General features: G+C 42.9%; 1 protein-coding gene across 5 annotated transcripts in view; it reads right to left on the bottom strand.

The window, feature by feature from the left end:
* plxnb1a (plexin b1a) overlaps positions 1 to 12242 on the bottom strand; it is a 101752-nt gene that overhangs the window by 18464 nt on the left and 71046 nt on the right. For 2 of the 5 annotated variants that reach the window (XM_037541332.1, XM_037541331.1), the window contains 8 exons: positions 11675 to 11783; positions 10636 to 11307; positions 9408 to 9545; positions 7248 to 7370; positions 5113 to 5206; positions 4375 to 4541; positions 3099 to 3250; positions 523 to 628 (listed from right to left, as the gene is read on the bottom strand). In XM_037541332.1, the coding sequence (XP_037397229.1) occupies positions 523 to 628; positions 3099 to 3250; positions 4375 to 4541; positions 5113 to 5206; positions 7248 to 7370; positions 9408 to 9545; positions 10636 to 11307; positions 11675 to 11783 (1561 nt within the window). The remainder of the gene's footprint in view (positions 1 to 522; positions 629 to 3098; positions 3251 to 4374; positions 4542 to 5112; positions 5207 to 7247; positions 7371 to 9407; positions 9546 to 10635; positions 11308 to 11674; positions 11784 to 12242) is intronic. The other 3 variants (XM_037541333.1, XM_037541335.1, XM_037541334.1) reach the window with 3 other exon arrangements.

Genomic DNA, 12242 nt, shown 5'->3' on the forward strand with positions numbered 1-12242 from the left:
AGGCTTCTTTACTGAGGTGGTGATCAATGTCCCAATGTTTACAAGCCCAATTAAAGCCATTTTAACTGCTACCCAAGTCGCCCAGTGAAGCTACACGTCTTCAGTTTTTACTTGTAATGTTAATAGCAGTACAATAGTGGTAAATCTAACATGTTTTCTTTGAGGACTCAAAGAAAATGTTTCTGTGAAGGAGCTGTTAGACATTAAATGCTCTGGATGTCTGGTTCCTATCACCACTACTGTGAGCAGTTCTGACCTTCACCAAATTGCTCTGAATGACTTTGTATTCCTCAACCATTTAAAGATGCAGAAACATTGGTCAAGTTCTCTCTCACCGTTTAACACCGCAATCAAAGAGAATGAGGAGTAATACAAGGAATCTGTCAGATTAAAACTGTATGAAACTAGATGTGGTTCTTAATCCTGTTGTGGCTCAGCCATAAAGTCTAGCCCCAAAAATCTGAAGGACAATCGTGGAAAGTTCTAAGAAACTTTTCAGAGGAAAGTTGTTCAAGCAGTTACCTGGTAGTGAAAGTGCTGTACAGACTGACCGGTCCCTCCTTCTTTAACCTCCACTGAGACCTGCCCTCTCCTCTCACCACCGCTTGCTGTAGTCTCACACACAATACTGCGTGCACACACACACACACACACACACACACACACACACACACACACACACACACACACACACACACACTCCCATTAATTACTGCTTCACATCAGCTTCACAAATCGTGTTATTTTTGTTACACAGCAGTGGTTTGACTTCTTAAAACAAACACTTGTTTAAAGTTAAAGGATCAGTATGTAATACTGCGGACAGCAGTCCAAATATAATATAAAATATTGGAGACAGCTGTCTGTCTGTCTGAAAGCTCACGAGGGTTGCCAGGTTGAGGGCACTATACTTATACCAGGGGTCACAACCCGAATGTTAAGAAGAGCATCAAACCACCTTGGGAGCCACAACATTTCATGTCCATTTTACCATCTTGACTGTAAATGTGTCTGATGTGCTGGCAAAGGCTAAAAAAATATACTACAAACGAAAACGCTGACTTACTCAGCTACAGCCACTTTTCTCACATCTCCAGCAGGAAACCTTTTCACAAAACTAGATCAGCTTCTTGTGAAATGTCTCCTAAAGTTTGAATTTTTATGAGGCTGAAGTCGCTTCTCATTCACCAGCTTCTTTTCACGTTCCACCTTAAATGGTCACTGAGGTGCCAGAATACAGCTGCTGCACCATTTAAGGTGGAACTGGACAATTCAAATAAGACGATGGCAAAGGAGCAGCGACTTCAGCTTTGGGACTTTTCAGTGTTTGACAGTTTTTCATTGTAGATTTAACTTGTTAGGAAACGAGCTGGAGCGATTCTGAAGACAAATCAGTCCATTTGTGTCTGAAATATCAACGTTTGCCTTAAAACGACCTCTTTGTCCTGGCATTAGTTACTAGCTAGGTGTAATTGTTGCCTGCGTTGCTGAGAGCAGGAGTCTGCACGCAAACCTTCAGGGTAAAAGTTTGGTGAATTGCCAGTTGTAGGCTACATTACCTCCAGCGTTTAGGACCATATATTGCTATAACTGTGCAAGAACATTCAACAGAGCTTATTTTACTGCAAAGGAAGATTTTTCCTGCGACAGGGCAGTTAAAGAGCTGCATGTTGCTCACGACAGCAAGCAATGACAGGTTCTTCAGTGTAAGTTGTGAGGCTGTGTGGTTGTTTAGTGTAGTGGGTAACACCTCTGCCTTCTACACTGTAGACTGGGGTTCAATCCCCACCTGGGCAAACACCCTACACTATACCAATTAGAGTCCTAGGGCAAGACTCCTAACACCACCTTGGCCTCCCTGTGTAAACTGATCAAATTGTAAGTCGCTCTGGATAAGAGTGTCAGCCAAATGCCGTAAATGTAAATGAGGCAAGTTATACATTTGCAATATTATTACTGTTTGCAAAATATCATTCAGCTCATGTAGATGAACTGTGAAACAGGCTGGTTGAGCAATTCGGTTTTCATATACGCAGTGTGTCCCAATTCAGGGGCTGGACGTGGTCTTCGAAGGCTGTGGAGACCCACGAAGGCTGAACTGAAATGAGACACTCTGCTCTACGGTGGATCTCCTGTCTTTGTGTGTGTTCTCTAGTGTCAGACAGGCGAAACTTCCCCATTGTGGGACTAATAAGGGTCACTTAATCACACTCAGTTTAAACCCAGCACTTATATTTCCGGGGCGGTTCCTTCGCCAGCCAACATACCCTGAGGTTCGTTTCACGCCTGCAAGGATTCGAGAACACGGCAGCATCAGCAGAAGAGTGAAGGACGGCTGGAGAGACAATTTTAAATATAGCTGGAAAAGGAAAAATGTATCGTATGCGTACAAATTTATCCCAGCGTATGAAGGAGCCTTCGAAATGAAACAGCCTAGTTGCGCCACTGTAATGCAATCGGCCTTCAACTGCAGCGTCCGAATGTCGCAGCCCCTGAATTGGGACACAGCACTGGGAAGTGAACACACACACACACACACACACACACACACACACACACACACACACACACACACAGACATTTCCTTAGCCGCTTCTCCCTCAGGGTCACGGGGGGTGCTCAAGCCTATCCCAGCTGTCATCGGGTGGAAGGCAAGATACACCCTGGACGGATCGCCAGTCCATCGCAGGGCAGACAGACAGACACACACACACTCACACCTAGGGGCAATGTAGCGTGTCCAGTTGGCCTGACTGCATGTCTGTGGACTGTGGGAGGAAACCCACACAGACATGGGGAGAACATGCAGACTCCACATAGAGAGGACACCGGTCGCCCGGCCGGGGAATCAAACCCAGGCCCTTCTTGCTGTGAGGCGACAGGGCTACCCACCGTGCCACCATGCCGCCGGGAAGTGAACAGTACATTTTTTAAATTAAACAATGTTTACATACTTTATCAAACTCTTATTTCAACAATATAGGCCCTTTAAGTTAGAGTAAACACTTAACAGTATTGTTACATCACTGACTTTATACTCCGAACAGTGTTTGGGTTCACCACCCTGGTAAAATCAGGGGATGTGAAATGAAGTTTACCTGGACGAGACCTCGTATCTGCTGGGGATTACCCTGCAGGGCGCTCCAGCTACAGTCACAGAGTGCTGGATGTCCTCTGCTCTCTGACCAAGATTTGACCCAGAGATGGTAATCACAGTACCGCCCTCCACTGGACCAGACAGAGGCTCTATCTACCACACAACAGGATAAGGGACTGTCAGAAAGAAATATTCAAAGAGAGCATTTAACAATATTTTGATATCTTGTGAACATACTGATCTGATTGTACCATCAGCCCAGCATTGCACTGTGGACTGTAGAAGCGGAAACTGCGACAGGCCTCGTGACACAATATTAAAATCACGACACAGTTGAATTATTGCGATTTAACATCATTGTATGGACCGTGAGTTCTGGAAATTATTCCTCCAAGAAGAATATCGGATTACCAAAGTTTGCACTTATTTCATCTGACCTGAATCTTTTTTATTGAAGCAAAACAGATCTGTGTGTTTACATTCACATATTTAGCAGATGCTTTTATTTGTAAAGTTTACAAAACAGTTGATCTATTTAATGAATGCTTTCATCACCTTTCTGTAATGCTGGTTTTTCTGAAAAGCTGCTTTGTGACAACACCGGTTGTAAAACGCCGCTTGCTTGCTCATCTGCAATTTCCCTCTGGGATCAATAAAGGATTCTGATTCGGATCTAAGGCATCCAGTACTATTTTTAACCTTGTTCTGCTGGTGGAAATTGATTTTTAATTAAAAAAAAAAAAAAAAAAAAAAAAAAAATTATATATATATATATATATATATATATATATATATATATATACACACACATACACAGTATATATAAGAATGAATTAACATTATTAATTAAGAATTAATTAACTTAATTAATATAACCAAATAATTTCCCCCCTATAACTTATCAGATTAACAGAGTTAACTAACCACCTCCAATCTTTTTTACTTGATTTTATTTTCTATATATATATTTTATAGCCATGTTTTTAGTTGTTTAATTTTTATTATTGTGTTCTTATTTGTTTTTATGGTGCCAAGCTATTGGGTTACATCTTTTATGTATTTATTTTATTAACTATATATTCTTACTTTATCCTTATTTTTTCTTTTTTACTATATTTTTGTATTCTTATATAATTTTATGTTGTAATTTAGCATTTGTTGTTTTAACCATTTAACTTCTCAATCCCTGATCTCAGTGTTGGCTCGGCTACACTGTGCACGAGGGTCTCCCTCAATGTACTCGGAGTTTAAACACACACACACACACACGCACGCACCAGGTGTATGTGGGGTGCGGGGCAGGTGTGCTGGATGTGGTCGGTACAGGAGCTGTTGAAGACGCAGCTGGAGTGGGCGCCCTCACACCACACACAGCCGTACTGTTGCTGCGCCGTGCGGCAGCGGCTGCAGTCCGAACGGCCCACCGAGCAGTTATACAACCTCACTGTGAATCAAACACAAGCCCAACTGTAAACACATACGGCCAAACATCAACTCAGACACTCCCAGCCACTAGAAAACATTCCCACCAACACCAAAGCAAACCCTCCACTGCAATTTAGGTGCTTCAGTCACACGCAGAGACCTGGGTGCCCATTACAGGTTTTTCTTTTTGAGTTAATAAGTTAACACATCCTCTACAGAGAACATATTTCTGCACATTTTTATGCACAAACACTTTATTTCCTGAATTTCACATATTATGTTTTTTTCAATATGTTAATCCTCTATTGCACAATGTTGCCTCTAGGCAACAAACACATTTTCCTCACTTTACACTAACATCATACATATTTAATGACAGTGACGGGGTGAATAATAGAGGGAAGAGTTTGAGTAAGTCAATAAAAAGCATGTATCTGGCCCTCCTCTCTCTTAGTGGACACGATTAAACCTCTTTTTTTAACATTTCAGTATGCTTTTTTTTTGTTATGAGAACTTGCAGAAGTACATTTGTTGTCTAGAAGCAACACTGACACTTGAGGCTGTTAACTAAAGGGCAGGGCCTCGCTTACCGTGGAGACCCTGAGGACTGTCCATCTGAAAAGAGCCCCGTCTCCTCACTGTGATTGCAGCATTGTATTCTTCCACAGCAGCAGAGTAAGAGTACTGCAACACACACACACACACACACACACACACACACACACACACACACAAGTTTCAGCTCATTGTTTCACACTTCCGAAGCACTTTACTAGACCTCACTGGTACAACTTGTAGGTGTAGTTACGGACTGTAGCTTATTTTTCTGTGTACAACTTCTATTATCCACCCTCTGGTTCCTTCCAGCAAAGCCTCCATGACTTCAAATCAACCTGCTAGAAAAGGGAAAACTCTCCAAAACTTTGGGCTGGAAGGAATCAAGTGTGACATGGGTTACTCTGGATTAGTTTGGTAGACTATTCTTAAGCTACGTTCACATTACAAGCCTCACTGCTCAGATCCGATCTCTCTGACTTGATGCTTCCCACTCGTTTAGGTCAGTGACTCTAATCAGTCATTAAAGTGATGAACCGGCTCCTGAACTGACCCTCATGAGCTCCTCCTACTCAGTAACGTGACGTGACTGAATCACTGCATCATCAGCACAAACTAACGAGCAGAACGAGCTTCGCTGAGAAGATCATTAACTCTGATCAGCTCTCAGCTTCATTATTAGAGCCAGACGGAGGAGGAAAAGGTGAGATGAGCTGCTTTTCCACCGTTTACAGGCTTTAACGTCTGTTCGGCGCTGTTGCCGTGGTAACGCTGAATGACATGAATTCCGATCTGAGCGTCACATTGAGGTCACATGGCCACGAATCAGATACGCATCCGGTCTAGGACCACATGCGAAAGGCTCAGGTCGGATTTGAGAAGATCAGATTTGTGTCCACACAGCCCTGAAAACACCAGATCGGAGTCACATTAGAGCAGGACATCGGATTCGTGCCACTTCAGCCTGGTAATGTGAACGCAGCCTTACTGAGGTGTGTACAATCCCCAGAAACAGTGATGTGCCACTGATACCAGCGCAACACACTAACGTACCGCTACCAAGTTAGTGTCAGCACTGAGAATCAAACCTGATGTAAATAATATCCGGTCATTGATGGTCTGCTGTGGTAGCCTTTGTCCACTGATGGATGGGGAAGGGGACCACCTCTGATTTTATCACCACTTTGAAATAAATTCATTTTATATTTTTAGAAATTCACTCTCAATGTTATAATAACTTCCTCGGTGATTTTAGAGTCTTTGATGGCTCTGTTCATCATCCTGGACACATTTAAAATGTATTTATTTTTTACTTGCACCTGATAAAATGATCATTGGGTACAAGGTATTTACAGAAACGTCCCCATCTCCGTCTCTCCACAGGAGTCACTGGTGTTACTGGTCATCATCGGTGTTCCACATAATAAAGGAAAAACCAGAGACGTTTTTAATGATCAATGCGTTTTACAGAACATCAAACCACACACTGTCAATCAGGGAACGTCCACTAAAATATGGAATTTAATCCATTTGTGTTTCTATTTTTTCACAGTGACCTCAGAATAAAGTCGGTCACACCAGTGACGTCAGCTAAAAGCTTCATATGAGATCATGAGCTGAATGAGAAGATCTCTGAGAGCTGAGAGACACAGTGGACTCACCATGAGCTTTTCTCCATAGATCCTCAGAAAACAGGTCAAAGGAGGTCGAGTGACGTCATCGGCGTGACTTTTATTTCAAAATAAGAGTTTTTTGTTACGCGGTAACACCAGTGACATGACGCCTGGGGGACTTTCATTATAAATTTTATAATATTTATTTGTTTTCTTTGTAACTTAAATCATATATTTTATAGTCAGGTATAGATTATTGCAGTTAAAATAGCAGAAAAACATGTTTTTACCTCAATATATGGCCTCAGCCTTCACAGATAACTGTGGACGTGCTGGAATTCTATAGGACTGATTTAAAAACCAATAGGTCAAAACTGAGGCTCAAGAAGGTGTAACTGCTAAAATAACTTGTTTTATTTTAAAATATAAATAAGTTGCAACCCTCACATGTTTTTGTGTGTAATATATCTGTAAACACAGTGGACGTTTCTGTAGAACGACCCATTTATGCTTAATAGAAGGCAACTCAACGTATGTGTATAAAAAACTGGGAAAACCTGGTGCAGCTGGCAGGTGATGTAGAACAAAGAGGACTGTGAATCATCCATCTCCACGAACGCAGCTACCACCACAGATCTGCCCTCAATGGACAGCACGCACTCGTAATCCAGCTCCTCATCCTGAGAGCACAAACCCAGCGGAGGAGTCAAAGGTTCAAATCTTACCAATCCTCTCTTAAGGCCCAAACACAGACATGCAGATACAGATCAGCCAGGTTTCTGTGATGCAGTGATCTGGCAGGTGGTTTAGGGGAAACCTGGTGCCTCATATCTGAACAGGCATGTGAGGACATGGGATGTTTGTGCGTTATTGTGGACTAAAAAGATCCACGAATATTTCTGTTATATTAAACAGGATAATCTGCATCGAATTCAGATTAGAGCGTGCTGCTTGGTTTGCAATGAACTGAAAGCTTTAAATCCCATTTTTGGAAACCATCCTAACAGAAAATCTTCCAAGTACATTCCCTCCCCTATTTACAAACCTGTCTCCCACCCAGGCTGAACAATTTGGGAAAAAAAGGATAAATCTTGCCTCATCAGCTCGTCCCCTATACAGCAAGTCACAGAGCATATGCAAAGTACCAGATGAAGTGCTTCTTGAACTGCAACTGCAGCAGTGCACCTGGTACATGTTTTGGGAATGCTGCAAAGTAGTAGATGTATAGACCACTGCAGTAGACATTTTGACCCAGTCCCGTTCCTCCTTTTCATTCCTACCCCTTGTTTTCAAGTGCTGCCCCTTGTTACTGAGCTACAGGGCAGTGGTTGAGATCTTCCCTCTGAAATGAGCCCCTCTAATAAAAGAGCATCACTTCATTAACAGCTACCAGCGCCGCTCTGTAGGCGACCCTGCCCGTCTGCAGGGACAGCAGAGGAGGGGAAAGTTCAGCTCCTCACTGCTGGGCTTTAGTTACATTTAGGGATCATACGCCTTCAAAGAGGGGGGCAGTTATTTATTATCACCCCCCCTAATTCTTCAGTGATGTGAAGCTGAAGTCAGAGATTCTCCAGATTCTTGAGAATTTTCCCATTCCACCTTAAATGGAGCAGCAGTTACATTCTGATGCTTCAGGCGACTATTTAAGGTGGAACGGGAAAGTTAGCCAGATTGCTACTGAGACATTAGCATGCTGTGAGTGATTTTTTATGCTTGTTATGAAGAAAAACAACCAAAATCCACTGAAACCGCATTAAACTAAGTGAATACGATAAGTATTGTAATTTTTTAAAAGAGAAAATTCCCACATTTGTGGGTTTCTTTGGTGTCTTGTTCTCCGTCTCGCCGGTTTCTCTGTTTTTCTCGTCTCTCTCTGTTTGGAGTCTCTGAAAAACCTCCGTTTGAAGGGTCATGTAGCCCCAACACTTCACCCCACCCCTCTATCTCATCAGGAGTCGGGACACCCACCCCTAGACGAGAACACGCATAACAGAGGGCTAAGGGCTCAGGGGTAGGGGCGAGGGGCGAAATGGGACTGGGCCTTTATCCAGATTATATGGAGCCAATATTCCATCATCACTGATTCAGACCTTTATTTTTCCTTCACTCAGCACAAGATGGAACTGGCAGGTTTCAAAGCCACCAAAAATGATTTTGCATGGAATGTCTTACACGGGTATTGGTAAACTATTACTAGAGTTTATGATTCAATCAATTCTTCAATCTTCGGTTTTTAACTGTACTCTGTAATAATCATCTTCACCTGGGATCTTTTGTACATCTGTGATCTGCATGTGCACCTAACCCTGCTGTCTGGCTGCACTGCCTCCCTCCCTCTAGTCAGCAGTGCAATAAAAAGATGATCACAAAATAAAAACAACAACAGTCCAGACAGACAGACAGACAGACAGACAGACAGACAGAGAGATAGACAGACAGATAGACAGAGATAGATAGACATATAGATTGATCAGACAGACAGACAGATCAGATAGATAGACAGACAGGCACTTTATTGATCCTGGAGGAAATTTAGCAACTGTCGACTTTGCCAAACTAAGCTGAAATAATAATGGACTGAGATAAAATACAGATGGACTGAGATAAAATGCAGATGGACTGAGATAAAATACAGATGGACTGAGATACTGACACGAGTAAACAAAGCAGACAAACAAAAAGTGGCAACAATCACGGAAGCTTGTTTCTCACGTTACCTGGTACAGGTGCAGGTTGCGTCCCACCAGAGTGACTTTCCTCTCAATATTAACAGGTAGGAGAGAGGACCCCTGAACAGTTTCAACACATGGACAGGCAAAGGACCCCCCACTGACCAGCGAATCCTCATCGCCCTGCTTCACACACACACACACACACACACACACACACACACACACACACACACACACACACACAAAATGCAACACCTGTTTCTTACACACTCTAAGCTTCAGGACTTCATCTGCAATGTTAGAAGTTTAAATATGACCGTCTACATTGAGCTGCATCTAACATAAAAACCAAGCCTAACAACAGTAAAAGACAAATGAGCTGCTGCTCAAAGAATAGCAGACTCAGCGTTTGCTGAGAAACCGCTATTTTTTGTCAGGTTGTGTTGGATGAGTTTTTCAATGAGGACACAAGGACACAAGAAACAGAGGCAGGAAAGGGAAAAACACATGATCTTCCTAGAGCGAAATGCGGGAACTAAGCGACAGATAAAGCTAATTATTTCTGATGAACCAAATTAAAAGGTCAATCCAAGGGCGGCAAAGTGACACGAACTCAAATTTACAGCCGAATGTAAAAGTTCGAACGCCTCGGTCACATTACGCTTTCTTGATTTTCTACGTAAAAATATGCACATAATAAACACCCAAACAATTACTTATTAATTTTTATTCATTATTTATTCTCTACAGGGAATAAACGGTAAATATGGCATTGCAATGCACAATTTGTATTTTTAATATATTAAAAAAAGGAAAATACTGTTAAAAGTAAAAATAAAACATAAAAAGTACCCGAACTTTTGCTCAGGATCCCTTTTATGTTTTTGTGCAGTATGTTAATCAGCAAATAAACAGTAATTGTATACTAAAATGTTCAGACGAGTGTCCTCTGTAGATGAACTGTTTATCTGAATTTGAAAATTTGACTGTTCCATACATATACATGCATTTTATACGCATTTCGTTAAATAGTGTGCAGTTTATTCCCCATAGGATTGTAATAATATGTGACCATTGTTGCTTTGCATGTGTAAATATTAATATGAAGCACTGGATTTTGGTCTTAGTTGATAAGACTTAAAAACTGTTTAATTCTAACATGTTCAGCTTGTGTTTCACTGTTTTTTGGGGTTTTTCTGCTGGTATTTATGACATGGTAAAATCCACACCACGGGACAATCAGTATTCCCGCATACCTCCCTCTCTTACTCACCGGGAGGAAAAACTCAGCTGGATCGGACTGGTAGTTCACATCTTGAGCGTGAGAGAACTCAGTTGAGATGGGTTCTTCCTCGCCGTCTCCAGACGGAGCGGAGGCAGAGGACACCGGAGGCCCGGTCTCAAGAGAGGCTTCCCCGTCGTCATTCTCCTCTGACCAAAGGGTTACTACAGCGGTAGAGGAGGGGGGCAGCGCTTCACCCAGTGGCCCCATTGCGCCCGCATCCCCAGAAAGGGCAGTTGAGGCGGGAACTGTAACCGAGTCTACAGCTGACTCTTTATGGGACACATCAGCCGTGTCTTCACCATGGCCACCAGGAGCAGGTGTTGACAGCAAACCCACATGTGCCACCTTCCTACCTGCTATGCTGTCTTTAAGCAGAGTGTCGGCCCCTGCCACTGTGGTTGGAGCCTGTTGGGTTGAGGAAGGCATGGTATGCTGGAATGTGGTGGGCAGGTTGCGGAGGGGGGGTGTAGTTCCCATGGTTGTTGAAGGGATTACAGCAGGCTCTGGAGTGCTGGGAGGGGCCACCGGAAGAGCACTCACGGCTACAGCTGTGGTTGGCATGGATTCTTTGTGTGGCGCCGTGGTAGGACGTACGGGCATTGATGTCGTGAACTTAGTAAAGTCGCTTGTTGTCGTGGGAGAAGAAGCTGGTAGTTTGAACTGGACGTGCAGTCAGTGAGGATAGGGAGAGGACAATAGGAAGACGGGAGGGAAATAATGAAAAATATGCAAAGAAAATAAACGATTGTAAACAGACAGACACAAAATTCTGGCAGACAGTTAAAAGAATGGCAAAATATGGGTGAGGAGGCAACACGGACGCACTGCACACACACACAAGCAAATGTATGAGACTACTCCTGGTGGTCTACTGGTTTCAGTAAGCCAGCACAAATCAGCAGAGATGCTCACCACATCTCAGCCTAACTTGCCTCAGCTCAGCTACAGCGTACTAGGAGGATTTGAATGAAATACACAATGTTTTCCACCCCCTGACGCTCCTCTGTTGAGCCCCGGTCACACTTACATGCTGATTATATATGATCACCCCTCGGTCACACATGGCCTGGTGCGTGCACACGTGCTGATGGATGCACCAGTTACACCTCCAGCGACTACTCACACACCCTATACATCTGAAAAGAGATAAAAGGAGAAAAAGGCCTCCTGTTAGTGCTGTAATGTTGAGGCAAAAAGCCGCTGTTTCTGCCGTTTTTACACTTTTAGTGTAAAATAAATCAAATTGAAATGCTGCATTTTAGTTTAAGTTCCCACTCACATATTTGACATTCAAAAATTTGAATTTTTAACCCTTGTGTGGTGCTGGGACCCATTTTCAGTGTTTACCAAAAGAAAAAATGATGCGATTTATTAATGTTTGTCACGATTGGCCCCTCCCAGTCCTGTCCATGTGTTCTTTGTTTTGGTTCTGTAGTCCAGCCCCCTTGTTTCGTGACTCCACCCCTTATTGTTTCCACCTGTCTTCCCGCCTGTTTCTCGTTTACCCTGTTATTATTTAAGCCCTCTGTTTGCCCTTTTGTCTTTGCTGGTCTTTGTACTGGTCTTTGTTCTGCTTGTTTGATTCTGGTTTCTGT

This window comes from Pygocentrus nattereri, chromosome 9, assembly GCF_015220715.1.
Source record: "Pygocentrus nattereri isolate fPygNat1 chromosome 9, fPygNat1.pri, whole genome shotgun sequence".
NCBI lineage: Eukaryota > Metazoa > Chordata > Actinopteri > Characiformes > Serrasalmidae > Pygocentrus > Pygocentrus nattereri.